This window comes from Engraulis encrasicolus, chromosome 12, assembly GCF_034702125.1.
Source record: "Engraulis encrasicolus isolate BLACKSEA-1 chromosome 12, IST_EnEncr_1.0, whole genome shotgun sequence".
In the NCBI taxonomy this organism is placed as follows: domain Eukaryota; kingdom Metazoa; phylum Chordata; class Actinopteri; order Clupeiformes; family Engraulidae; genus Engraulis; species Engraulis encrasicolus.
In genome coordinates, this window is record NC_085868.1 from 3,156,747 (window position 1) to 3,183,716 (window position 26,970).

The 26,970-nt window shown below is 44.5% G+C and overlaps 2 protein-coding genes across 2 annotated transcripts in view; both read right to left on the reverse strand.

The window, feature by feature from the left end:
- Positions 1–1,716, reverse strand: part of LOC134460184 (protein Shroom2-like) — a 61,371-nt gene extending 59,655 nt beyond the window's left edge. The window contains exon 1 of the mRNA XM_063212636.1: positions 1,343–1,716. Coding sequence (XP_063068706.1) covers positions 1,343–1,645 — 303 coding nt within the window. The 5' untranslated portion in view covers positions 1,646–1,716. The remainder of the gene's footprint in view (positions 1–1,342) is intronic.
- A 4,155-nt stretch (positions 1,717–5,871) lies between these two features.
- LOC134459198 (signal transducer and activator of transcription 1-like) overlaps positions 5,872–26,970 on the reverse strand; it is a 35,792-nt gene continuing 14,693 nt past the window's right edge. The window contains exons 8-24 of the mRNA XM_063211491.1: positions 25,990–26,148; positions 25,279–25,371; positions 24,303–24,362; positions 23,024–23,047; positions 22,467–22,554; positions 15,747–15,785; positions 13,086–13,169; positions 12,887–12,985; positions 12,408–12,543; positions 11,871–11,926; positions 10,205–10,296; positions 9,563–9,702; positions 8,984–9,169; positions 8,458–8,527; positions 7,351–7,420; positions 6,516–6,545; positions 5,872–6,277 (exon numbers count right to left, since the gene is read on the reverse strand). Of these exons, the coding sequence (XP_063067561.1) occupies positions 6,218–6,277; positions 6,516–6,545; positions 7,351–7,420; positions 8,458–8,527; positions 8,984–9,169; positions 9,563–9,702; positions 10,205–10,296; positions 11,871–11,926; positions 12,408–12,543; positions 12,887–12,985; positions 13,086–13,169; positions 15,747–15,785; positions 22,467–22,554; positions 23,024–23,047; positions 24,303–24,362; positions 25,279–25,371; positions 25,990–26,148 (1,486 nt within the window). The 3' untranslated portion in view covers positions 5,872–6,217. The remainder of the gene's footprint in view (positions 6,278–6,515; positions 6,546–7,350; positions 7,421–8,457; positions 8,528–8,983; positions 9,170–9,562; positions 9,703–10,204; positions 10,297–11,870; positions 11,927–12,407; positions 12,544–12,886; positions 12,986–13,085; positions 13,170–15,746; positions 15,786–22,466; positions 22,555–23,023; positions 23,048–24,302; positions 24,363–25,278; positions 25,372–25,989; positions 26,149–26,970) is intronic.

Below are 26,970 nucleotides of genomic sequence, written 5' to 3' on the forward strand. Positions count from 1 at the left end.
TAAACATTACATTACATTATGCTTTCCTCCAAAGCGATTTACAGTTATCTGCAGGGGTATTGGTTACAGTCCCTGGAGCAATGTGGGGTTAGGTGCCTTGCGCAAAGGCACTTCAGCCATGGAGTTGTGGGGAGAGGTGAGAGTGGGATTCTAACCTGCAACCCTCTGATCTTAAGACCACCATCCAAAGCATTAGGCCATGGATACAGGTATGACTAACTGCTTGGCAGACCGTTCTCGGTGTGTGCTTATTGACTATTACACGTCCTAGGACAAGGCATTGAGATGAGGGAAGGAGAGGAGTGGAAAACAGGGAAGTGCTGTTAACACACAAATGCATGCGCACACACACACGCACACACATGCACACACACACACACACACACACACATGCACACACACAAGCATGAATGTGTGTGTGTGTGTGTGTGTGTGTGTGTGTGTGTGTGTGTGTGTGTGTGTGTGTGTGTGTGTGTGTGTGTGTGTGTGTGTGTGCTTTTAAAAGAGTGAAGCACTGCCTCCTTCACACCTTAGTCCTGAAAATGTGCAGCGGATGGAATCTCACAGTCAATGAAAACCAGTGAAAAACAAACGTAAAGTGACTGATCACACCAACTCAGCTTACTCCAACTTTACACACACAAACACACACACACACACACACACACACACACACACACACACACACACACACACACACACACACACACACACACACACACACATCTACAGTATGCCATTGTCTGCTCTCTGGATGTCATTCATACCTGTGTGTGTGTGTGTGTGTGTGTGTGTGTGTGTGTGTGTGTGTGTGTGTGTGTGTGTGTGTGTGTGTGTGTGTGTGTGTGTGTGTGTGTGTGTGCGCGTGCACAATCATGTGTCAGCTGTGATGATGGCCACTCACTGAGGCACGATATGGCAAATCATAACAATGAAACTTGCCCAGAATGGCCACCATTATAGATCACCACCAATATGTACGCCTAAGTGTATACATGTATGAACTTTAAGTGTACACACAACAAATGAGCTAAAGGCTGGGACCAAAAGCATGTCTTACCTAGTAAAGCGTACTTAGGTCTACATGAAGAAAACAAAAATCGTATGGGACTTCATGTTACAGGTCTTCATAATGTAGAAAAGAAAAAGATACTGCCATCATCATGAAATCATGCATTTGCCATCGGACCTTGTTATTGGACCTTGTCTCTTGAGACGGCTATAGGCCTACCAGCCTGCTGCTGTTTGTTAATTTAAATAACATGGAATGACCTGTAACGTGACTTTGATACCACACTGCGTGAATGTGGTGCCTTTCGTGTCTTCTCTCTCTCTCTCTTACCTTGGTAATGACGAGCGGTTCCCTGTGCTCTCGACCTCCTCTCAAAGTAAATCCCCAGGGTGCTCCGCCGTGTAACACCGTCTCCACCAGTCTGCACCCTGCATCACCTGTCCCGGCTGTCTGCACCTCAGCATCTCCATCAGGGACCGTTTGACCGGTGGAAAGACATCTAAAGTCCGACCTCGTACACACGACGACATCCATGGTGCTGGAAGAAGTCACTTTAGTTCGGGCGTAAACTTCTCCACTGACGTCAAGTTGATAACGGTAAACGCAAGGATGGACGTAGCCTACCTGCGCCATACACGTCCACAGACGATGAGGCCGAAACAACTTTGGCTTGGTGGTCTGAGAATTTCAGCTATATGCAGAGATATAAGTGCATATGGGATGTAGACTTCTTGGGTGTGCCATATAGATAAGGCGAAGACTAGCTTACATTGAGCTGTCTGTTAAGTTTCCCGTCCTGTCTCTGAGGAATGCACGAAGTAGCATCACCCAACCCCTCGCGCGGTCAAGTGGACTCATCATCAATGGTGTCGTCTGTCTTCAGCAGGTTCAAAAACCTCAACAACACATTCCTTTGGCTCTTCAGCTATATGAAGGTTTTGTTTTTTTAACGGCACATGGGCAGACCATTTAAACAAAATTATTTTCATCTCCTCATGTCTGCGCCTTTGGGTAGCCTTGGTAATTAACTTCGAACGAAGAATGACTCTTGAAGTTGCAGGCGCGCCGCCTGCTGTGTTGTGTGGAATGTTACCCCAATCTGACCGGAATGGTCACATTGGCGCTCCTCAGACAATAATCAACAGTATCTCGTGCCATTCATAGGCCTAATAATAATACCTACAATCGTAATAATTTAGGCCTACTGTAGGCCTATTATATGAATAGCCTATTAAACACATTTGACTCTTAAATTTTAGCACAAGCTTATTTATTTATTATTGTAGGCTAATAATTAACATAGCCTGTTAAACATTATATTTGACCCGTGCCTTCAATTTTCTCAGATACCATACCATCGATCATCTTCAACAATATGAATCAAAAAGGTCAAAAAACAGTTGCAATTTAATGTCTTAAATGGAATCAGTTACAATGTCTGATCAAAGTAATAAGTTGGCAATCTTTTTAGACCACATCGCGTAGCCCCTTTGCACCCTTGATCACTCTTACTTACAACCTAGTTGGGAGAACCTTCCCAGACTCAAAATGTGTGGTTTTGTTTTTTTGTGTGTCCATGTTTTAGTGTGTTCATTCTGCCCTGATATCCACCTGCCATACAGAGATAGAGCAGTTGATCAGAGAGAACGAAAAGATCAGGGCATCTGAAATGAAAAAAGGAAGGTGTTGGAGATCATCGTCAAGAAAAAGAAGGAGAAGCAGCACAAGGCAGAGATGAAGGCCAGGAAGGAGCAGGAGAAGAGAGAGGGAGAGAAAAGGCTTCAGGAAGCCTTGACCATTGTTCAGGCCAAGAGGGCCCTGGAACAGGCTGAGGTGCAGGGAGAAGGACAGGGGCAGGGCGAGACACATAGTGCAGCCCATGGAGGTTCTTCTCCTTGAGGAGGTCACTCCAGAGACTTGAGGGAAGCACTGGGCCCAGGCTCAGGGACATGTGGGCAGGGAGACAGGGGGTGACAGGCCAGGCAAGGTAGGTTTTCATTCTGGAGGAGATGATCTGGAGGGCAGGTCAGGTGTTGATCTTTAAAGCCCTGGGGACATGCTGCATGGTGTCTCCAGACACCCTAAAATGGGGCTGTCCACGCCCATGGAAAAAGGTAAGGCTCAGGTTTGCAAACTCAAAAAAAGCAAAAAAAAAGTCTTAAAGGAAAAGAACCCCTTACCAAAATCAAGCATGGGGTCTAATCCATAATATTATGTCACCCCTTTATTGCATCTGGTATTGGGGGCCTTGACCATATTGCATGTAGGCCTACTGTATCATGACAGGCAGCACGGTATCATAATTTACATGCAGGGAGTTTTTTTTAACTCTGTGCATGAACACTTGGATTGAAGTGAAGGTGCACTCCATGCAATACAAAACCCCAAACCACACACCCAAAAGCACAGTGAAATGGTTGTATTTTTTTAAAATGGGAAGCAATGATTCCATATTTAAATACAATTGTATAAACCCGGGGTAGGGGGGTGCACTGCGGAGCGCAGCTCCATCACATCACCTCTGAAGTACCACCAACAGAGCTGCACACACATAGGGGGTGTATCATGGATGAAGCTCAGAAGCGAAGGAAACGCATAGCTCAATGCTGCCATCTAGCGGAGAAAGTGTTTCAGATGCCGCCTGTTACCCAGTGCAGGGGCCAGGGGTCTTCCTCCCAGTCACTATTTTTGCTCACTTCACTCCCACTGTGAAGTTTAAATAGCTTTATTGTTCATAATATAATATACAATATAATGTAATATAATATAATATGATACTCTCATCTCCCCTTTTGCTCTCTCCAGGTAATGTTGTTGTTTGTAACCAGACTGGTGATAGGCCTAGATGTTTTATCTGCCCAATGTCTGATTCTGCAATTAGGCATAAACCTATTTTAATCTGTCGTGCATAATGCATCATCACACATTCTAAAGAGAAGGGCAGATTAGACTTCAACTGCGCACGTCAAAAGTCGCTCGGGAGTGGCCACGAACTAACTTCGCCTTCATGCATCTGCACCCGAGGTCTTGTCGCGAGCCACATTTTAAATAGCGCGATTACCTTCACTACATTGCAAGCTCTACCCCAACCTCCATTATTTAATTAATCTACTATGTATACGTATACAGTAGGCCTATGTATTGTACTATATGTGGGTGTGTGTGTATGAATGGAATGTCAGTGAGGCTCCTGTGTCATTTTGTTTGGTACTACTAGGGTACAAGTGGATGGTGTATCATTGAAACGTTGAAATCTTTGTACAAATTGCTTTAAGATTGCTTTTAAGATGAGGAAGAAAACAAGGAGAAAAAAAGAAAAAAAAGTGTAAGTATTTTGTAGCTGCTTCTGTTGACCAGTTGGGGTCAGCTCTATGTTCCCACAGCCGATTGGTCCCACGGCCCATTAGCCCCACAGCCCAATGGTCCCACAGCTTATTCCTGCTGCTTCATGTTCCCAAATTTTTAAGAAATTATTCAAATATAGGCCCTATGTTCCACAACTCCATGTTCCCACATCTCAGAGTAAACTAAGAGAATATGCCTTTCAAACATAGGCCTACATTTCAATAAATTCTTAGAAATGTGGGAACATGGAGCAGCAGGAATATTCTGTGGGACCAATGGGCCGTGGGACCAATGGGCCTAAAAAATAATGTGAAAAATCTTAGTAATGTGGGACCAATCGGCTGTGGGACCAATGGGCTGTGAGAACATAGACACGCTCCCGAACAGTTCATGGTTGTGATATTTTTCCAGCTTGGCGTTCTAGCTTTTTTGTCTTCTGTTTGTTAGTGGGTTTGTTTATTTTTCTGTGTAGTTACAGTAGTATAGTATCACATATCTCCTCCCCTTTGCCATATAGCAGAGGTTTGTGGAACCATGAGACATCATTCTGGTTCTAATTTGAGCTCCTGTCCTCTCGCCAATCGGTTCCTTCCTGTTCTGTGTTGTAGCGTGTTCTCAGTGTGATCTCCTCTGTGGAACATATTCGTTTTACTGCTGTGGAACTCTAACACCTTACTCGCCCTATGACACCTACTATACATAGTCGAGTTCCACAGCAAGAGTAAAGAAAAATAAGTTATATATATATATATACATTATATAAAGTATATATAAATATATGTGTATAGATATATAGAGATATAAGCTTGTATATTCATGACACTAAAAAATATTCAGTCGTGTCGTTTGAGGTAGAGTTGAGGTACAAGGATCTAGTGAGAGCAGAGTGTATCTGAGGGTTTTTTTTTGTTTTGTTTTTTTAATTCTTTGGATTCACAGGAATTAATGATTCTTGTACAGTCTTCATGAAGAAGCTGCCATATTTTGTCTGCTATGTCAAACAAACAAAAAGCTAAAAAAATCAAACAAAAAGGTCATCCTTCAGTTGAACTCTTGCATATAATGAATATCAGTTCAAAAATAGTGCATCTCTTTGCCTTTCCTCTGATCTTTCTTTTATTTTTATTTGCAAAATGGTTAACTCCAAACTGAAATTGATTGTTGCACTTTTTGTTGTTGTTGTGGTGTTGATTGAATATTGAGGTAGGTGTGACAATCTGAAGAAAAGAATGTTTCCCTGACTTAGAAACGGAATTGTTGCATAGACACTGGTTGTATGGATTGTGATGTATTCCAGAATGCAGGCTTCATCACTTCAACGGAGTAAGAGCTCTGAACTCTTTTAGAGGTATATTTTAAAATAGAGGAGTGCAGTAGGTTTATCTTAGCCTAGGCTACTATGAAACGACTCTGCAAGACTCTGGGTTTTCTACTGACTTTGCATTAACCCCAGTGAGGAGTAATTATTATATTAGATTAGATTTCAACTCAAATACTACACATTGACTAATATACAACATTAAGAGTTTTATTTTAGCTCTGGAAGACAGATGTAGCCATATAGGGCAGTAGAAAATGAAGTGCTATCGATTGAACAGGACAGTATAGCTCATAGTGCTATCCCAGGTCTCTGTGCAAAATCATTTAATACAAGGTATGTTAAGATTTAATACAAGGTATGTTAAGACCAGACAGTATATATACTGTATATATATATCGGTGTGGACCTCATACTATGCCCAAAGGGGCTGGCATATTCCTGGATCCCATTCTCTGTAGTCTTGGGGATGGAGGGAGAGAGAGAGAGGGAGGTGTGGCATTGAAGGATGGAGTGATTTTCCCCTCATCTCGTTTCCTGCTTCAAGACTCCATGAAGCATGTTGGCTCTAACATGCCGTTGCCATTTTCATCCTGGTAAATCTGAAATGGGCAAAGGGAGGGAGAAGGGGAAAATTGTGTCAGTGTTGTCTTTCTTCCTTCCTTCCTAAACATTAAAAAGCTTTACATTTATACACTGCATAATGAAGACAACCTCTACAATTCCATAATTACCGGTATTTTAAATTGGAGAAAATTAGTTACAATGCATCAATGAGATATGTTGTGTAAGCATGGATTTGTGACGAAAGCAGAAGAAAGACAAAAGTGCAGTACGTACATTGGGGTCATTGATGAGGAGACCCGGGACCTGAATCAGACAGAAGGGGAGAGAGGAGCGAGACACAATCACATCATTGCACACCAGATGATATTATTTACAACCCCAGCCATTGTAGCAGCACTGGGCAAAGCTCACTAATGCATCTAGGAGTGTTTTTCAACCACTCTGCCGGGGAACTCTAGGCTCCCCATCTCACATGGCTAAAAAACCCAAACTAATGATGAAAGCCTTTAAAGGTACATTATGTAGGATAGTGGCTAGAGTAGGTATTGCAACTATGCTGTCAATTGGAACTGCTGCCTTTTAATTACTATTTATCAAGTAAAAAAATAATATTTATTAGTATGACCAGAGTACAGTATGTTTTGGTGCTAAAAATAACTATGACTAGAAATTCCAAATGACGGACATGGACAAAACCCACCTTTTCATGTACGAAAAGTGTAATTTTTCCAGTCATATTGATGGTGGTGGTTATGTATTCATGAAAAAGCTAACATTTGTGAATGAGCAGCATGAATTCTGGAAATAAATGACTAAAATTACGATTTAATATTATATCTTTAAACGTCAATAAGCACAACACTAATATGAAGAGTAACATGGGCTCCTAGTACATAAATGCAGATCTTCACAGACATACTGTAGGGAAAACAGTCAATATGAAGGAGAGAGAGAGAGAGAGAGAGAGAGAGAGAGAGAGAGAGAGAGAGAGAGAGAGAGAGCGCGTGAGAGCGAGAGAGAGAGCGAGAGAGAGAGCGAGAGAGAGAGCGAGAGAGAGCGAGAGAAGTGAATGCCAAGGAAAGAAAGTCAGTGATGTAGAGTACAGTACCATGCGTTCCAGCTCCCCGTAGATCTCTGGTGACATGGGCATGATGCTGTCCTGAAGCTCAGACGGAGACCTGGGAGGGACACACAGAGAAAGAGACGCAAGTCAGACCAATGTATTAATCTGTTCTCTTATCTTATCAGTCGAATTTCGTTTGACGATTCTCTCTCTACCGGAGGTCAGGGAGCTATTCCCTTCTCGTTCAGGAAAGCTCAGAGGATTAATGGTGGAAAGAGGACCTGCGCATGCCCAGCACCCCTTTTATACTAGGGGTGTAAATCACAGCCTCCATGATGATATGATTCAATATCGAGATCTTACTATTCTATGTGATTCGATTATTTTCGATACTCAAAAATGCACCACAATATGATACAATACGATTCGATTCGACTTCTTTTCAATTCTTTTCCACTTCCATTACTATTCGATTATTTTCAATACTTAAGAATGTACCACGATACGATTCGATTCAATCGTCAGATTATATCGCGATATATCGATAAATTTCGATTATTATTTACACCCCTATTTCATTCCTCCTCAAGGAGTGGCTACGGGTCCTCACAGCTTATACCTTGCGGCGTGGTTATGAAGGTGCTTTGGTGGATGTCTCATAGGATGAGGACCTCCCGTAGAGAGGGAATCGTCTCTCTCATTCTCCCTCAGAGAACCGGGGACATATACATGTCCTATTGTTTTCTTGTTCTTGCTCATGCCATCTCTGGGTTAACAAGCAGATTAAAAGGATTTGAAGACATTTTCTTTTGTCTAGTGTTTTTTATGGTGTCCTCAAGTCCTTTTTACCTGCTTGTCCAGCACTTTGCTCAGCTGCCTCTGTTGTATTTTTAAAGTGCTTTAAAAATAAACTTGACTTGAGAAAAAGGGGAGACAGGCCGACTGTTCAATTATTATTGTTTTCCATTAATTGCCCAGACAATAGTAGCCATTAATGCATCATTTAGTTTGCTCATCTTCATAATCATTTCTTTCTTTCAACAGAAAATTCCATTTGTGTTGCTTGCTTCACTCAGTCGCATGCATCACCAGAATGTTCTGCTTCTTTGGAAGGAAATTGGTTTTGTGTTGTTGTGAAGAAAAGACACTTACACTTCAGACACAAAGATCCACTTCTTCTTTACGTAGCCATCTGCGGGCCGCACACTTGGGGCCACAGGCTCTGAAAAACACGCACGCACGCACACACACAGTCCACATCACAATGGCCACAGTTATGGCAAACATCAAAATCACATTTCTTTCCTGGAATGTTTTGATTGGCCAGGTTCACATGTGTCCCATCAGGGATTATAATACTAGAATGCTTGGTCACAGGGCTGAAGGGCTTTCAATGCAAGCTGTTGTCTAGCTGCTTACAATTTTGCGTACAATAAACAACATACTGTCTTTGGGCTTGTAGAAGGCTTGGTCTCATGACTCTGATGTTGTAACGAACTTACTGTATTTGGGCTTGTAGTAAATGTTGAAAGTGAGGTCTAACTAACTTACTGTCTTTGAGGTTGTAGCACTTATTGAAATGTGTGTCTAAAATACAGTAAGTTACTATTTTTGGGCTTGTAGCACTTGAAGGTTTGATGTAACTATAATGGTATACTGTAGTAGTATTGTAACATACTGTCTTTGGGCTTGTAGTACTTGTTGAAGGCCGTGTCCTTTGGGATGTCGGGGTAGAGGAAGCGGAGGGGGTGTTCCGGAATGTTCTCAGGAGCCATGAAGAGGTAGTTCTGGATGATGTCTGGCAGCGTGACGGCAGAGAGCTCCTTCTTAGTGTAGGGCTCCACCGAGCGCACGTGAGGCTCCACTGTTGCGCACACACAAACAAGTCATAAATGAAAAGTGGTCAATGTAATATGCATGTGTGTCAGTGGCGTTACAGCAGTAGCACACATCAGGCCAACGCAACGACAGCCAGTGACACTATTGTATGGATTTTTTTTGTCTGTTTCTAGTGGACTATCTACAAGCATATTCATGGCAGCATATCAACCACTAAATACTAATACATTTATGGGCATTAGATGCCGTTGCGGCACCTGACGTCTGAGCCAAAAGAACGGTCTTTCACCCATGTGTGGTGTGTGCATGGCCTCGATGGTGTTTTTTTTTTTAAATCTATATAGCAAGTAATGCAAATAGTGTTACACTGCACTGTGTGTGTGTGTGTGTGTGTGTGTGTGTGTGTGTGTGCGTGAACCTGAACGTGTGTGCTCGACCCAGCTGCACGTGATGGCTCCGTCTTGGTTGCTCTCGCTAAAGCGCAGCAGGAAAGTTCCAGGCTGCCGGTCTCTAAGCAACTCCTTGGAACGCTCCTTACTGACAAAGCCCATGATGTACCTAAACACACACACACGCACACACACACACACACACACACACACACACACACACACACACACACACACACACACACACACACACACACACACACACACACACACACACACACACACACACACACACACACACACACACACAGTAAGTATACATTGGAGCACTCACAAACCTTACTTCACAAAGCCTATGATGAGGCCACACACTCACACACGCCAAACACTCATGCAAGCAAACATACACATGCACACACAGAGTCATACACACAGAGACAAGCACACGCATACACACGTTTCTGTCAAATCCACACATCTCACAAAACATTCAGCATGTTCATACTGTAATCACATTTACAGACATATTGTGTGTGTGTGTGTATGTACCCATCATTCCACAGGCTCAGTAGGTGTGTGTGTGTGTGTGTGTGTGTGTGTGTGTGTGTGTGTGTGTGTGTGTGTGTGTGTGTGTGTGTGTGTGTGTGTGTGTGTGTGTGTGTGTGTGTTACCCATCGTTCCACAGGCTCAGCAGGTGTCTCTTGGTGAGGTCCAGTATGCCGTCTATCCACAGCCAGAAAGTGAATTTCTGATCATTGCCACCCTGTTAGACAACAGGACAGACAGGAGATGAGTGTGTGTGAGTGTGTGTGTGTGCATTAAAAAGTTCCCTGTTGCTCAGGGGATGGACGGGAGATAAGTGGGAATATTTGTGTGCGCTCCCAAGCCAGAGAGGCGTAAAAGGTGTGTGTATTGTGTACAGTGCTGGGAGTAATGGCGTTAGAGTATAACGGCGTTACTAACGGAGCCTCATTTTGAGTAACGGAATGATTACTTAATTACTCGAGAGGTAACGTTGCGCACTACAATTTTATGAATTGCACTGTGCAGCTGAGAAGATCAAGGAGCAAATGGCAACGCCACATAAATCTGTACCAAGACGGCTTTTGATATGCTCACATTCACCCTTTGCATGCATGAGAACAAAATAGCTGAACGTGATTTGCTAAAAAGTGTTAAGTGGGCGGAGTGTCGGCTATCTTACTCCTCCCCATGCGCGTAAACACAAGCCATTCTACACACAGAGCAGGGAGCGCATAAAGAAGATACAACGGCAGTAACGCCGCGAGGTTGCCATGTTCCAACGGTAAATACCGGAATCATTTCGTTCTAGTTGCAGTCAAATGCAATAATGTTTATATCCAAAGTATACAGTGCATTGGAAACAAAGTTATGTCCGTAACGAGCGACTCTAATTTCACTAAGCACCTCTCAACTTCGCATGGTGGCACACCACCGTGCAGCTAGTTTCAGCAGTAGCGAAGTGGGAAGGAGGCAAGCCAAACCTGATTTCTCAGGACACGAGTGAGCACAACAAAATAATCGCCAGGTATGTGGTTGAAAACATGTCTCCCCTATCCACTGTGGGGTCGGAGTTGTTAAGGGCTCTTGTTGCAAAAAAAAAACATCTCGTGGAAGAGAAATGAACAGATCCTTAAATACGTTAAGAACTGCATGAACATTCATCACTGATAATAGGCCTAGGTCATGAAGATATTTGATAGTAGCATCTTACAAAAAATAACATCACAGCCTAAATAACATCACAGAACAAGGATGAAAACCCCATTTAACTGTTCTTTCGTTTCTTTGCCGTATTAAGCAAAAAAAAAAAGTAACACACAAAAAAAAATCCTTGTAACTAGTTACTTTCATGGTGAAGTAACACAGTTACTAACGCAATTACTTTTTGGAGAAGTAACTTATACTTGTAATTAGTTACTTTTTCAAAGTAGCTTTCCCAGCACTGATTGTGTATGTATTTCTGTATTCAAAAGTTCAAGTATGACCGTTGTGTCCCTGCCAAGGAAAAGAGGAGTGGGGGTATATGGGAGTGCCTGTGGGGGAGTGTCTCCCTGACAATAATTAATCTCCACCAACCAAATGGCGGCTGACTCATCCACAAATCACAATGAAACTTTGTGGAACCTTTTCCGTTTCAGTTCCATGGTACACTACACTGTGCTTTATACAGGAAAGTGCACAATGGCATTAAAAAAAGGATCGCAAGTATTCTAGAACCATTTATTTAATTAGAACCATTCGTAAAAGGTTCTAGAATGCTTGAGTGTTCCACCCAGCTGAAGTATTCTAGAACCATTTAGTTGGGCCACTCACCCTGCAGAACATATTCCAGGACACGGCTGCCTCTGGGTCTTTCGCTGCCGTAGGTCCTGCAAGAACACACACAGATCACTTAGTGCTGCACAACACCATCAATCTATATACCATACAGTGTATACACAAATATCCATACAAAAACACCAAAAGCTTTAAGTCTAGTAAACATATCTTATCAACTGGTGTGGACAAAACACTACATTACAGCACCAGCCCTCAGCTGTTCTTCTTGGTCAGAGCAAACTCTCGGTATGAGCTAACTTTTTTCATTGCCAAGGCAATCGAATTCTATCAGAACTGTGATTAGCAAAGGCCGAAAAGCAGGAAAACATATACAGAGAACATTAAGTGTTCAGAGTTGCGCACGCACGCACGCACGCACGCACGCACGCACGCACGCACGCACGCACGCACGCACGCACGCACGAACATGCACACACACACACACACACACACACACACACACACACACACACACACACACACACACACACACACACACACACACACACTTGTGGTGGCTATACTACCAACCTAGCAGTTTCTCTCCCAGCATGCCGAGCTGCTCGTCGTTAAGTCCCCTCTTGGTGATGGAGGAGAACTGCCAGCTCAGCACGCGCATCAGCTGCCCCCACGTGGCCGACGGGGGCTTCAGGAAGAAACCCAGGTTCTACAGACACGCACGCACGCACACACACACACACGCACACACACACACACGCACACAAACACGTATGCACGCACACACACACACGCATGCACATAAAAACACCCCCACACACAAGAACAAAAAAAAGAATAAGCAACTGACTAGTCATACCAAAAAAAAGATTATGAGGTCAAGTATGCAGCAGACACCCTCACAGATGAAGGAATGAATACATGAATCTGATTCTGTATGGTTGTGTGTGTGTATGTGTGCGTGTGCGTGTGTGTGTGTGTGTGTGTGTGTGTGTGTGTGTGTGTGTGTGTGTGTGTGTGTGTGTGTGTGTGTGTGTGTGTGTGTGTGTTACCTGGGCTTCAGTAGTCAGCATGTTGTACCACATGATGGAGGCCCAGCCACACGGCAACTGGCACACATTGGAGATGACCACCACCGGCAATGAACTAATCTGCAGCAGAGAGAGAGAGAGAAAAGATTACAAAAATTATTTTTATTGACAACTCTTAACAACAATGTGCACACGCAAGAGTGTGTTTGCATGTAAGTACCTCCAGGTTGATGACTTGTCCCCCATGAACCAGTTCTGCTTCAAAGTTGAAGATGTGAAGCTCCTCAGTCACGATGAGAGGCCCCTAGTATTGGTGAAGATAGATAGACACACTTCCATTAAACAAAACGCAAGCGCACACATACGCACGCACGCACACACTCCATAAAATACAATCACACACAGTATTCAGACAAGAAGACATTCAGACAGGCAACTTTCCAGTAGTTAATATGGTTAGAAGTGAGGTCAAAAGCTGATGATTTTTTCTTCTCTCATTCCCATTCAGTGCCAATCTCTCCAATTAAGCTCTTAGCCAACACCAACTCAATTCTAACTCAATTTGAAGTCCTTAGTGAGACACATTATTGTGGCATTAAGAGATTTGATTAAGTCCAGCCCTTGGCGCCATGACACTTAATGCAACCTTGAGTTCCAGCGCATTCACTCTCTTTCTGTTTGACATGACTCAGTTCAATATAATGTGCTTCAAAGCAGCAATAAAAAGATGGTGCAGGCATGAAAACGGGTCAGGGGTGAAAAAGGTGAGAAAGGTGCGGCGTGGCGCGGTGGCACAGAGCGGCGCGTGTGCTGGAACGGTGCGCACACAGGTGTAGTGTGCAGTGGCGTTTTTGGGGGATAGTGTTGAGTCATACTAGGGGGGTCTGGGGGCATGGTCTCCCATGGGAGAAAATTTAGCTAAAACCGTCTTTAAATTATGAATTTTGAGCATACTGTAGCGACCCAGGGACAGTGAACATAAGAAGAACTGTCAACCATCTTCGTTACTTCATGATTGTCATGCTGTCATGTCTGATGAGGGGGGCAGACAGACAGACAGACAGACAGACAGACAGACAGACAGACAGACAGACAGACAGACAGATAGATAGATAGATAGGGTTTTGGTTCTCAGGCTTTTAAAAAAAATAAATTCCCCCTTGACCTCATCAAAACCCTGCCAATGCCCCCCTTAAAAATAAAATAGACTAATGCCCCCCAATGGCAACTAAGCACCCCCTCCTCACAACACTATCCAATGTCCCCTCAACGCTTGCCTGGTTGTGATCTCGTTTGAACAGTTAATCATCATATTTCAGACAACTTGTAATACAAAAAATCTTTGACACAGTTTGGATAAACTACTGAAATGTTTGTCCATTCACCTAGTATATCTGTTTCCCTATAAAAAATAATAATAGGAAAGCTCCAACTTTGACCGTGAAAAAAAACTGTTTGACCGTGTTCCACTAGATTTTTAATATGTAATTTAGATGTAGGCTACCAAGGGATTACAAAAAACTTGGCATGATTCCTAAAACAATTTGTCCCGTGTCAAACGATTGACTAAGTTAGGCTTCGCTCTTTCTCCCTCTCCCTCTCTCTCGTGCGTGCTATAAGAAGCCGCAGCATTCGAAGCAGGTTGGATGCCTCGCGTAGATATGCGCTTCTTCCCCGGCCGTAGCGCATACTATTTCGCCATTCCGTAGCGCACAGACCCGTTAAAATAGCCGTCAGGAAAACGTGCCGTAAGCCTACCCAAGCTTTCATTAAGGGAGTTCTTTTGAGAATAAATACTTTTTCACGTGGGCAGGGCAAATGCGGTTTCAAATTATTAGGAAAACAGCTTAACTTCTGTGGCTAACTACATCCACTCCCTTCTCATCGAAATGCTTGCGTCTTGATGTTCTCATAACAAGAATCATGATCTCAAATAGCTCTCTGGGAAACGTGTAGACTATCTGTGACAGATCGTTGGGACATTTTCTTATAATCAGAGATGTTCTAGAACTAAAAAGAAAGATATTTGATACAACCACGCCAGCCCCGCAGACCAAAGCTTCACCTGTTTAAAACGCTTTCAAAGATAAGTATGAAGGGCGGGACTTAGATTGAGCTCGTTCACGTTATTGGCTGTGCCGACAGCAACAAATGCTGTGATTGGTCAAGCGTCATTGTCAGTTGTGGAAAGTTTTCTGCGGTAGAGCGCTACACAATGATACAGTAACTTGGCGCTACACTTTTCTCCTCGCTCGACCCCCCCCCCCCCCCCTAAAATTTTCTCCTCGGATCTACACGATTCACAGAAATGACCCATTTTGATTTCAAAACGGCGAAATTCGCCGAAAGGTGAGGGATTTTCATGCCTGATGGTGTCAGAATTCAGGAACTTCCTCCGCCCCCACACTTCCAGGGAAATGTGTCTACCCACATACTCTCTCTTGTCCTGTCTTTTTCTCCCTCCTCCCCGCTCCCCCTGTCTTTTTATCTCTTCCTCTCCATTTCCCTCATCGATGTGTAAAGGATGTCATGCCTTACTGATATGAAATGAAGCCTCAAATTCCCCACCACTCCCCTCTCATGAAGCCAGCCACACACACACACACACACACACACACACACACACACACACACACACACACACACACACACACACACACACACACACACACACACACACACACACACACACACACCTCAAGTGCCATGAGTAATTATCGTATGCCATAGAATATCACATACACTACATTCAAAAGACCAGCAGATAGTTGAAACAGAAGCCATCTGAGACGGGATCCCTATTGGCCCACTTGCCAACACCAGTCTGTTATAAATGAGGTGGAGAGTTGATAAGGCTAAGACCATGAAGCAGAGCACTTACGTCATTGGTCCTGCCTGGAACTTTCTGTTCCTTCAGTTGCTGTGAGGGGAGGAGAGGATAGGATAGGAGAGGAGAGGAGAGGAGAGGAGAGGAGAGGAGAGGAGAGGAGAAGAGAGTCAGTAAACACATCCACTGGCATGCCCACGCTTGCTCACAAAACTACCCATTGATAATGTGGCACTCACTTCAACTGAAAACCACCTTTACAGCAGCAAGTACCAATACACTCCCCCCCCCCTCTTTTTTACACACTTACACACACTTACACACGCACGCACACACACGCACAAACTCACGCACACACACATACACACCCCTTTCATTTGTTTATCTTTTGAGGAGACAAAACACAAAGAATTTTGCTCTACTATAAACCTATAAGGAGATGTAAGAAAAGAAATCTTGAATCTTTATACATGCAGTGGAACACAATGTTTAGTGCAGTTGAATCTTATCTAATCTAATTTAATTGCATTACAGTCTAATCTAATATTCTAAGACATCTGAACTACATGGTTGACTGAGCTCCAGACAGAACACCCTCTCAGTGTCTTAAACAGTGCCCACAGTGAGGGAAATCCACAGACTGTACAGAATGTACGTTATTCATCCTGTGCTAAACCTGGGTGAGGCATAGGAGAGAATGAGGTGCAGTTCAACTCCAAGTGTGGCAGACTCAGGGCCTTATTCCTCATGCGAAATGAAGATGCGTCTAGGATTTCCAAGGTTAAACTCAACACAACACGTGCTTGTGTCTGTGTCTGTTGCGCTCACTCTGGCTGAGCAAGCAGGAGATATTTGCGAGTCACGTAGAGCAACCAAATACATTTAGCGCAGGTTAATTAGTGGGGGGGTTCACTTTACCTGGTGTTGCACGGGGACCAGTAGGAGTGTTGAAACCTTTCCATGTTAAATCCGATTGGCTAGTTATCATCCAATGAAGTGTACTGGCCAACTACAAATGAACGCGCGCGCATAGTTGGTTTTCACATGCTGTCATGTCAGGAGAGAGATATGCCAACGGTAAGGGCCAAAACATACCAAGGCGGAACGGAACGGTCGCAGGACGGACGCGGTCTTTCTGCTTAGTTCTGGCCGGCGTGCTTTTCTCTGCCTTGCACACTGACAGCGTCGGCGTGCGCGGCCAGTCCTATTCAAAACCCTAGCCACAGCCAAAGCTAGCATGCTACTTTGCCATTCATTTGAATGAGACACCGCCGGTCGCCGGCGTGAAAAATACGCTCGAGTTCTATTTTCCAAATGCAGCGCGGCGCGGAGCCGGCTCCCGCGCCGCTGACGCCCGACTACCGCCGGTTGGTGTGTAAGGACAGATAGGTTTCAATGTATTTTCACTGACGCCGGTAAAAACCGTGGCCGTTCCGCGCCGCTTTACCGCCTTGGTGTGTCAGACCCCTAAGCTGTTTCTGTTTCCTTTTGAAGTTAAACTGTTGTGCTATTGCTTGTATGTACTGTTTACATGCTAGGTTAAAATCTGCACTGGTTGCTCCATTACATTGCTTGTAGTCCGTTTGACACTGAAAACCAAGTAGTCTCCGTAACGCTATTACTGCAATGTTTGGTTCCAGCGTTTCCACGCTGTGTTGCGTTCTCGCGCTTACCGCGAGTGCATTCTGGGAAATGTAGTAGATAACCGTCTTCCTGTTTGTGAATTGAACCAATTGCTTTTAGTTGTGCGGGCAGTAATAAATTGCAGTATTCAGCACTGCTGCCTTTGGATCTGCTTAGTTTGCATTAGATCTACATGGTGAAAGTGAAATATTAATAATGTATTTAAATATTACTTTAGAGTTACTTGTTTGGCAAGGTTTAAATATGTAATATAACATGGTGTTGTTGCTGGAATACATTCCATTAGCTATACTGGGTTAACTTGGTTGTGTCAATCTTGATGTGCAATTCTTTGCCTATAATATGGTTTGTCAGTGTGATGATGACTGAAAAGTTACTCAACTATGGCAAAGTGCAATGCTGCTAATGTTTACAATTCTTGCATATGCTCTACTATTGGTTCTTTGTACAGAAATAATTTTTACATTGTGGCCTTTCTACTATTCCACAGGTTTATAACCTGCATGTTGGGCAAAAGAAAAATAAAGTAAAATCCAACGAGTTATGACGTCATGTTTCCTCTCCTGACTACCCTTTCGGTGGGGACAAAAGAAGTCGAACCGAACAGTTATAAACCGGCATCCTGCTGCAGTGGAGTGTAGCAGACAAAACAAAGCCAGCCACGAATCAACTCTTCGTTGGAAAAGGATAAAGGAGCATCAGAACCCACACCTGGTGGACAACTGAGCTCTCCAGTCAACAAAAGGGGAGTGAAGATGGTGGACTTGGCAAAACTGAAAACTGGGCTATCAAGAGCAAAGGCTGGATTCGAGAAAGGGGCTCACACACTCACCACACCAGGGCTGCTGAAGCCAAATGAAATCTTGCATCAATGGAAGATTTTCAAGAAGAGTTTCTCCAGAGTCGCTGATGTGGGGTATGACTACGCTGAAGCTCTGAGAGAATCTACAGCAGACGAAGTGAGGGCGTCTGCTGACCAAATTGATGCAGAAATCACAAAATATGAAGACCAGTTCTGTGAGGTGAAGAGGGCCACCCAGCAAGTCTTCTGGGCCACCTACGCTGAAGGCACATTCTACAAGAGTGGCAAGAAGGTGGAGTCGACAATCGCCCTGGCAGAGCAGGAAGCAGTCAACTCGCCAAAATCAACGGAGTACCACAGGCTGCAACACAAGGCTATCGACAAAGACGTTACTGAGCTGGAGGAGAGGCTGAGTGACTGGACGGGGCTGATTCCTGGTTCGAGGGCACTGGATCTGACAATATACGTCCGGGGACTAAAGAAGAGGCTCCTGGCGTTGATGGACAGACTGGAGGAAGAAGAGGTGGACCAAGAAAGAAAATGGAGGACCAGTGGCAGCACGGGCAGCGAACCACTGAAAATGTCTTCTGTCTTCCCCCTCTCCAACATGTCTGCCAACCACCAGCAGAAATCCCAGCCCAAAACAAACCAGGCAGCACCTGACTTAAACACCCAGACCGTCTCACAACAAAGCAAGCCAGGAGTGACTCAAGAAGCAGCCGCTGACCCAGCTGGATCTCGCCCAGAGGCAGACAACCCCGGCGGACCCTGCGCCGCTGCAGTCAACCCCGCCGGACCCTGCCCGGAGGCAGCCATCTCTGTCGCCCCCTGCACCCAGGCAGGCAACAGCGTCGCCCCCTGCACCCAGGCAGGCAACAGCGTCGCCCCCTGCACCCAGGCAGGCAACAGCGTCGCCCCCTGCACCCAGGCAGGCAACAGCGTCGCCCCCTGCACCAAGGCAGGCAACAGCGTCGCCCCCTGCACCAAGGCAGGCAACAGCGTCGCCCCCTGCACCAAGGCAGGCAACAGCGTCGCCCCCTGCACCAAGGCAGGCAACAGCGTCGCCCCCTGCACCAAGGCAGGCAACAGCGTCGCCCCCTGCACCAAGGCAGGCAACAGCGTCGCCCCCTGCACCAAGGCAGGCAACAGCGTCGCCCCCTGCACCAAGGCAGGCAACAGCGTCGCCCCCTGCACCAAGGCAGGCAACAGCGTCGCCCCCTGCACCAAGGCAGGCAACAGCGTCGCCCCCTGCACCAAGGCAGGCAACAGCGTCGCCCCCTGCACCAAGGCAGGCAACAGCGTCGCCCCCTGCACCAAGGCAGGCAACAGCGTCGCCCCCTGCACCAAGGCAGGCAACAGCGTCGCCCCCGGCCCCTGCACCAAAGCAGCCAAACCCGTCGGACCCTGCACGAAGGCTGGCAACTCCGCCAGACCCTGCACAGCTGCAGCCAACCCCGTCAAACCCCGCCCGGAGGCGGCCAACCCTGTCGGGCCATGCACCAAGGCAGACCCTGGACAGCCACAACCAGCTGTCCTGAGGGCAACGCCTGTAGTCAGCAGATGGAGAAGGTCATGGGGAAGTGGACTGATGCGTCTTCTACAGCCTCACCGCTTCAGAACCCCTCCGAAACCATGCACAACCAAAGCTTGGACACCATCTCCAGAGACCTGGCTGAGAAGACCCCAGGCCCCAGATCCACCAAAGTGGGAGGCACAACACCCCAAGCTTCCTCCTTGGCTGAAGAGACATCAGGCCCCAGGCCTGCCAAAGTGGGAGGTAAAATTCTCCATCCGGTCACCATCCCAAACACTCTGCTACCAGGCAGCTGACCACAGCCAAGTGGTGGATGACAAGATGTGGCTCGCCAGTGGCAGAAGGATCCAGGCTGCAGCATCCTTGGAGAACAAGACCACCAAGGATGGAGAAAAGTGGGTAGAGAACTTCCACACAACAAAAGCATCTAATCACCACAGAGCTACAAAACCTGTGACCAAGCCCATGAAGAGGGCAATCTCAAGCCGCGGAAGGATCAGGGCACATGGACATTTAAACCCTCTCAAGTACCTGCCTCCCAAAACCCTGCTCCTTGGAAGGAGCAGACAAGGAGGAGATACCGGGTGGAGTCACGTGTGCACCAAATCCTGGAGCTGTCCCAAAGCCCACAAGGTTGGAGTGAATATGGCCTGGAAGGAATGGAACAACCTTGCCAGACCCAAACCTATTCATCCAGCCAAAATTGCTCCACACAATGTACCTGTCACAGGGAATACCACATGCCCCGCGTCTGCAAATCCAACTCGGCTAAATCCAGCCGGGTACCCAAGCAAGCCAGGAAGTGTCAAGGACGCTGACATCAAGGCTGCTGCATATCTCCTTGGGGCTTGGGGCAGCTCCAGAGGTTTCCAGCAGTTGGTGGCACTCATCCTACAGAGAGGTGAGGAGACTGGCAGTCCTCCTTGTAGGAGACCAGTGGCTCCTAGACCTCACTGGCTGACACCGCCGCCGCCAGTTGTGTTGGCTCTGTCACAGGGCCTCAACTCTCAACCCCTGACCCTGTAGGCACTGCCCCGGGTGTCAAACCTTATGGCCTATCTCTTCCTGTCTGGCTGGTTGGTATGTGCCTATGCTGCCACGGCCAACACATGCACCACACTCACACACACACGAAGACAGAAGGGCACATGCCACATAACCAAACCCTGACAGTACACTACACTCCTGTCAGGGGAGGTATCCAATCGAACAGTGACTCTACTCTTCATGGACAAAGAAACAATTTTAATGTGGAAATAAACTATTGTATACTGAGTCACTGTGTACTCTAAAAAAGGACTTGTGCAAAAAAAAAAACGAAAAAAAAAAAAAACGAAGAAACTCAAGCCAAAAAAAAAAGAAAAAAAACAAACAAACAAACAAAAAACAAAAAAAACGACAAAGGAGAAAAGAAAAAAAAACTCTTGGCTTTGTCTGGAAAGTCCTAAAAAAATGTGAAAGGAAAAACAAATGAACAAATTGTGGTAAAACCTTTTGTATTGGTATTGAAATATTGTATATGGTGAAAATGTAATGCTTGTGACCTCCTTGGATTATGAATCAGTCGGTCAAGTGGGAGGTGTTGCGCTCACTCTGGCTGAGCAAGCAGGAGATATTTGCGAGTCACGTAGAGCAACCAAATACATTTAGCGCAGGTTAATTAGTGGGGGGGTTCACTTTACCTGGTGTTGCACGGGGACCAGTAGGAGTGTTGAAACCTTTCCATGTTAAATCCGATTGGCTAGTTATCATCCAATGAAGTGTACTGGCCAACTACAAATGAACGCGCGCGCATAGTTGGTTTTCACATGCTGTCATGTCAGGAGAGAGATATGCCAACGGTAAGCTGTTTCTGTTTCCTTTTGAAGTTAAACTGTTGTGCTATTGCTTGTATGTACTGTTTACATGCTAGGTTAAAATCTGCACTGGTTGCTCCATTACATTGCTTGTAGTCCGTTTGACACTGAAAACCAAGTAGTCTCCGTAACGCTATTACTGCAATGTTTGGTTCCAGCGTTTCCACGCTGTGTTGCGTTCTCGCGCTTACCGCGAGTGCATTCTGGGAAATGTAGTAGATAACCGTCTTCCTGTTTGTGAATTGAACCAATTGCTTTTAGTTGTGCGGGCAGTAATAAATTGCAGTATTCAGCACTGCTGCCTTTGGATCTGCTTAGTTTGCATTAGATCTACATGGTGAAAGTGAAATATTAATAATGTATTTAAATATTACTTTAGAGTTACTTGTTTGGCAAGGTTTAAATATGTAATATAACATGGTGTTGTTGCTGGAATACATTCCATTAGCTATACTGGGTTAACTTGGTTGTGTCAATCTTGATGTGCAATTCTTTGCCTATAATATGGTTTGTCAGTGTGATGATGACTGAAAAGTTACTCAACTATGGCAAAGTGCAATGCTGCTAATGTTTACAATTCTTGCATATGCTCTACTATTGGTTCTTTGTACAGAAATAATTTTTACATTGTGGCCTTTCTACTATTCCACAGGTTTATAACCTGCATGTTGGGCAAAAGAGAAATAAAGTAAAATCCAACGAGTTATGACGTCATGTTTCCTCTCCTGACTACCCTTTCGGTGGGGACAAAAGAAGTCGAACCGAACAGTGTCTGTGTCTGTGTCTGTGTCACACAATGAGTATTTACCAACTCTACCAATGTGCTATGCCACTGCATCGCTCTTTGTAGGGAAGAAGCATTGAATAATCAAAGCCTCTTCAGCCTGCGTGCATCGTCGCAGAGTATGCCCCGCCCCCTGTGCTTCCCCTTAACTCACCAGATGGGAAAACTCTGCTGTCATGCCACTGGACTCCTCCATGTTCATGACCTTCATGTTGGTCCCCAGGATGTTGAACTTGCGACATCTGCAGACAGAGACAAAAGAAATATTGTTGTAAGACAACCATGTACAGATGGAGTTAATGGATGGATCCTTCTGCTATATAATAAGTGCATATCTTGAATATCTTACATACTGTATATGTCCAGAACATGTGCACAATGTTTGACTTCATAATGATTGTGACTGGCAAAGGCCAAAAATGTGCATGTAGTATGTGTGCGTGTGTGTGTGTGTGTGTGTATGCGTGCATGCATTTTAGTGTGTGCACTGTTCATAAAGGTTGGAGCAGGCGTCACCCAACAGTTTTTCTCTTCTTTTAAGGGTGCTGACCAAAATATTGTAAAACTGAAAAAAGAGAAAAGGTCACACCATGTGTAATAAAGAAAACTATGCATGGTGCAACCTTTTCTATTTTGTCAGGGTGTGCACTGTGCATTTTGTGAATTATGCAAATCGGTATCTATCAAGTTGAAATAAACTGGTTCTCCTACCCCTTTCTGTTTTCTGTGACGCTCCTGTAGGGAAAACAAAAACAGAGCAAGGATACGTGACGTGAGGTGTATTCAAAATGGGAAGCCGGTTAGACAACCTAGAGACCTCGCATGACCCGACTTCAGCTGAGCCCGAGGCCAAGAATATCTACAAAACATGATTCAGTGTAATCCTGAAGCTTACCAAAAGACCTTTAATGTTCATTAAAATGATACAAATAACTTTATGTTAACAAGCTCAACTTAAAAAAATAAAGGACAATTGGGAGCTAACTCTGTAAGAAATAATACAAAAGAAAGCAAAGACAGCACTCCTAGTTAATTGCCCGTCAGATGTCTCGGTCTGACCCGATACTGAAGGTTAAGAACGAAACATCTGACGTCGGACCATTGAAAATCTGAGTCGTGTGCGATCGGAAACCTTACGAATCAATTGTAAGCCTTGTTAAATTACACTGATTGTCGCTCATAGCTCATCTTGACAGAGGCCATTAAACATAATAAAACACAATTGCATGTGATCCCAAAGCAATCTTTATACGGCCTTCAAATGATATTGAGACCTGCCTACAATAAATCTGATGAGAACAAAAAACAAGATTCTGGTGAAAACCTAAGGCTTACTGAATAATCGTTCATTAGTCTCAGACTAAACTGATGAGCCTCATTAGATTAAACTAATCCTCAATCACACGACCAGTCATCTTGACAGAGGCCATAAACATAGAATAACACAAACATAACACAAAAATGAATCCTTTAACAACCTTCATGTCACTGAGACTAGCATACAGACCGGTACCAGTGGGGATCACTTGCTCAATATCCAACAAAAACATCATTCCATGTAATCCCAACTGCTTACTAAACAATTGTTCATAAGTCTTATTTAAAGGTGCACTGTGTAGGATGGTGGCCAGAGTAAGTACTGTATTGCTGTATTGTGTTGTAATGCTTTTCATTTGAAACTGTGCTGCCTATTGCCAAATAATGTAATATTTACTAGAATGACTAAAGTACAGTAGGTGCTGCAGGTAAAAACTGTCTGTTTCTGGAAATTCAAAATGACAGACACGGAAAAGGTCCATCTTTTCATGTAGGAAAAGTGCAAAGTTCCACTCATAATTAATACTTCGAATTTGATGGTGGTGGTAAGTATTCGTGAAAAGGTAACATTTGTGAATGATCGACATGAATTGTGGAAATAAACTACTAAAAATATTACACAGTCCACCTTAAACTGTTCATCTCTAGTCTCATCACTTGAGTGTTTACTCACTTGTCCAGGAAGACCTTGACTTTGACCTTGTGGTTGAATTCCTCCAGTTTGGCCAGCAGCCTGAAGGAAGGAGAGAAGAAGAGCCAGAGTCAACAAAAGGCCTAGCAGCAACAATACATGGCAGTGTTTTTATAGAAACATAAAACAAGATCTATTAAATGGGTGTGCCAAACTTAATTTGTATAGAGAACTTCAAAACAATAGTTTAGATTAGATTTGATTCTTTATTTACCCAAAAGGAGTACGTAAGAGTGCATTATTATGTATAATTTATTATTACAGCAGGTTATTATTTTAACACATTTCGACACACCTAAAAAAAAGACATAACTTAAACATGCAATGGTAGGTCAGGAGAGGAATTATTGCATCAATCCTTTTTTGTATTAATTACTTCAGGTGGTGTTCCCATGCATGGTTTAGTTGGGACAACAAAATAAAGACAAATATACAGAATAGTATACAAGTCAGTTCTACAATCTCAAACATGACTAAGACAATGTGGGGTTACAAACTTTCATTAATAATAAAAAAACAATTTATTATCAGGATACAAATCCCTGTTTTACACAAATCCCTGTCCTAATAGGCCTACTGTACCTGTAAGAACTGTTGATGCACTAATAGTTCACACACTGCACAGGACCCATAGGACAGACTATAGCACCTGCTCTTACACAGGCAAAGTGCAGTAACTACTGTACATATTTTGTCAAAATTGTGTTAAGACTGAAAATGGTCTTCATAACACCTCCTTCATCTTGTGACAAAGCCTTATGGTCCAAATGTGTTTCGTTTTAAAGATTTTGCTGTGTGAAATTTGCAGTAACTACTCATACTATATCCACCCAATACCAATACTTTCAAGGCATTTTCCCAGTTTCAGTGTTGGCGTAGCTACTGCACTTTGACGTTTTGTAGGGCCGTACAGCACCTGCTTGTACAGGTGCGTTTCATAGGTGAGCTCTGCTCTTACCTGAGCTTGACTGTGAACTGCACACCGGTCTTCAGCACCATGGGTTTCTGGGGGTTTGCGATCATGCATGGCTGTCTCTCCACAACCAGCGAGCTGAAACACAAACACACACACACACACACACACACACACACACACACACACACACACACACACACACACACACACACACACACAATCACTGCATGTCCCTATACACCAACATGCCTTGTTTGTATTGTGAAAGAGGTCCTTTTATCCATATCAAAAGATTTTGAAAAGATAGTCCTCTACTGTACGTGTTGCCATTTTGTGAGTTTTGTGACATGTGAGTTTTGTGTGTGTGAGGGCGAGTGTGAGATAGAGACAAAGAGGTGTCTGTATATCTGTGGCTGCCTACAAGTACTCACTTGAGGATGATGTTTTTGAAAAGAAAAGTCTGTGTGCGTATGTCTGTGTGCAGGGCCGCTGACAGCGTTGGCTGGGCCCAGGACAAAGTAATCTGAAAAAGCTCCCCAGCCAATCTCATGGGGACCCACTTCTGGGCCCCCTTTCTTCCTGGGCCCGGGACACCTGTCCCCTTTGTCCCCCCTGTCAGTCTGCTTCTCAGCCTGTCTGTGCACAAGCGTTCTCTGACTTGAGGATAAGGTTTTTGAAAAGAAAGGTGTGGGTGTGAGTGTGAGTGTGTGTGTGAGTATGAGTGTGAGTATGAGTGTGTGTGTGTTCTCTCACTGGAGGATGAGGTTTTTGAAGAGTGCGAATGTCCTCTCGTCCAGGGACACCTTGCTCTGAGTGATGGGGTCCTGCTCATACGTGTACTTCTGCTCTAGTTCCAGAAGCTTCTTAAGCTGCTGACGAACCTGTAGAAGACACTCAGCCACCACTGTGAACCTGGAGGAGAGAAAACACACACACACACACACACACACACACACACACACACACACACACACACACACACACACACACACACACACACACACACACACACACACACACACACACACACACACACACACACACACACACACACACACAAACACGTAAGTACACTGGCAGTACTGTATGTTCACCTGCAGAAGACAACACCATGAATCTGGGGGAACACAAACACACACGCGCAAGTACATAAACAGACAATATACATACACTGGCAGATGACACTCCGCGACCACTGTGAAACTGAAGGAACAGATGCATGTACACACACACACACACACACACACACACACACACACACACACACACACACACACACACACACACACACACACACACACACACACACACACACACTCACTCACTCACTCACTCACTCACTCACTCACTCACTCACTCACTCACTCACTCACTCACTCACTCACTCACTCACACACACACACACTTGTTCCAACAGGTTGCCTGGGAACAGGAGGATACCAATCTCCATCTGCTGATTCTAACAAGGTCTAATTACATCACATGCAATACTAATGGCCAATTAGATTACTAATGTCAATTAAATTACATTACATCTTCCACTGCAACAACTACAATCATCTCATTCAAAATGACCGGAGATTTCAATCAAGTTAAGTCAAGTCAAGTCAAGTCAAGTGTACTTCATTGTCAAGTCAAGTCAAGTGTCCTTTATCAAAAATCTATGTAACAGGGTTCGCAGAGAAGTTTGAAATTGTGTTTGACCCATTGTGCAGTTAAACTAAACATATAAAT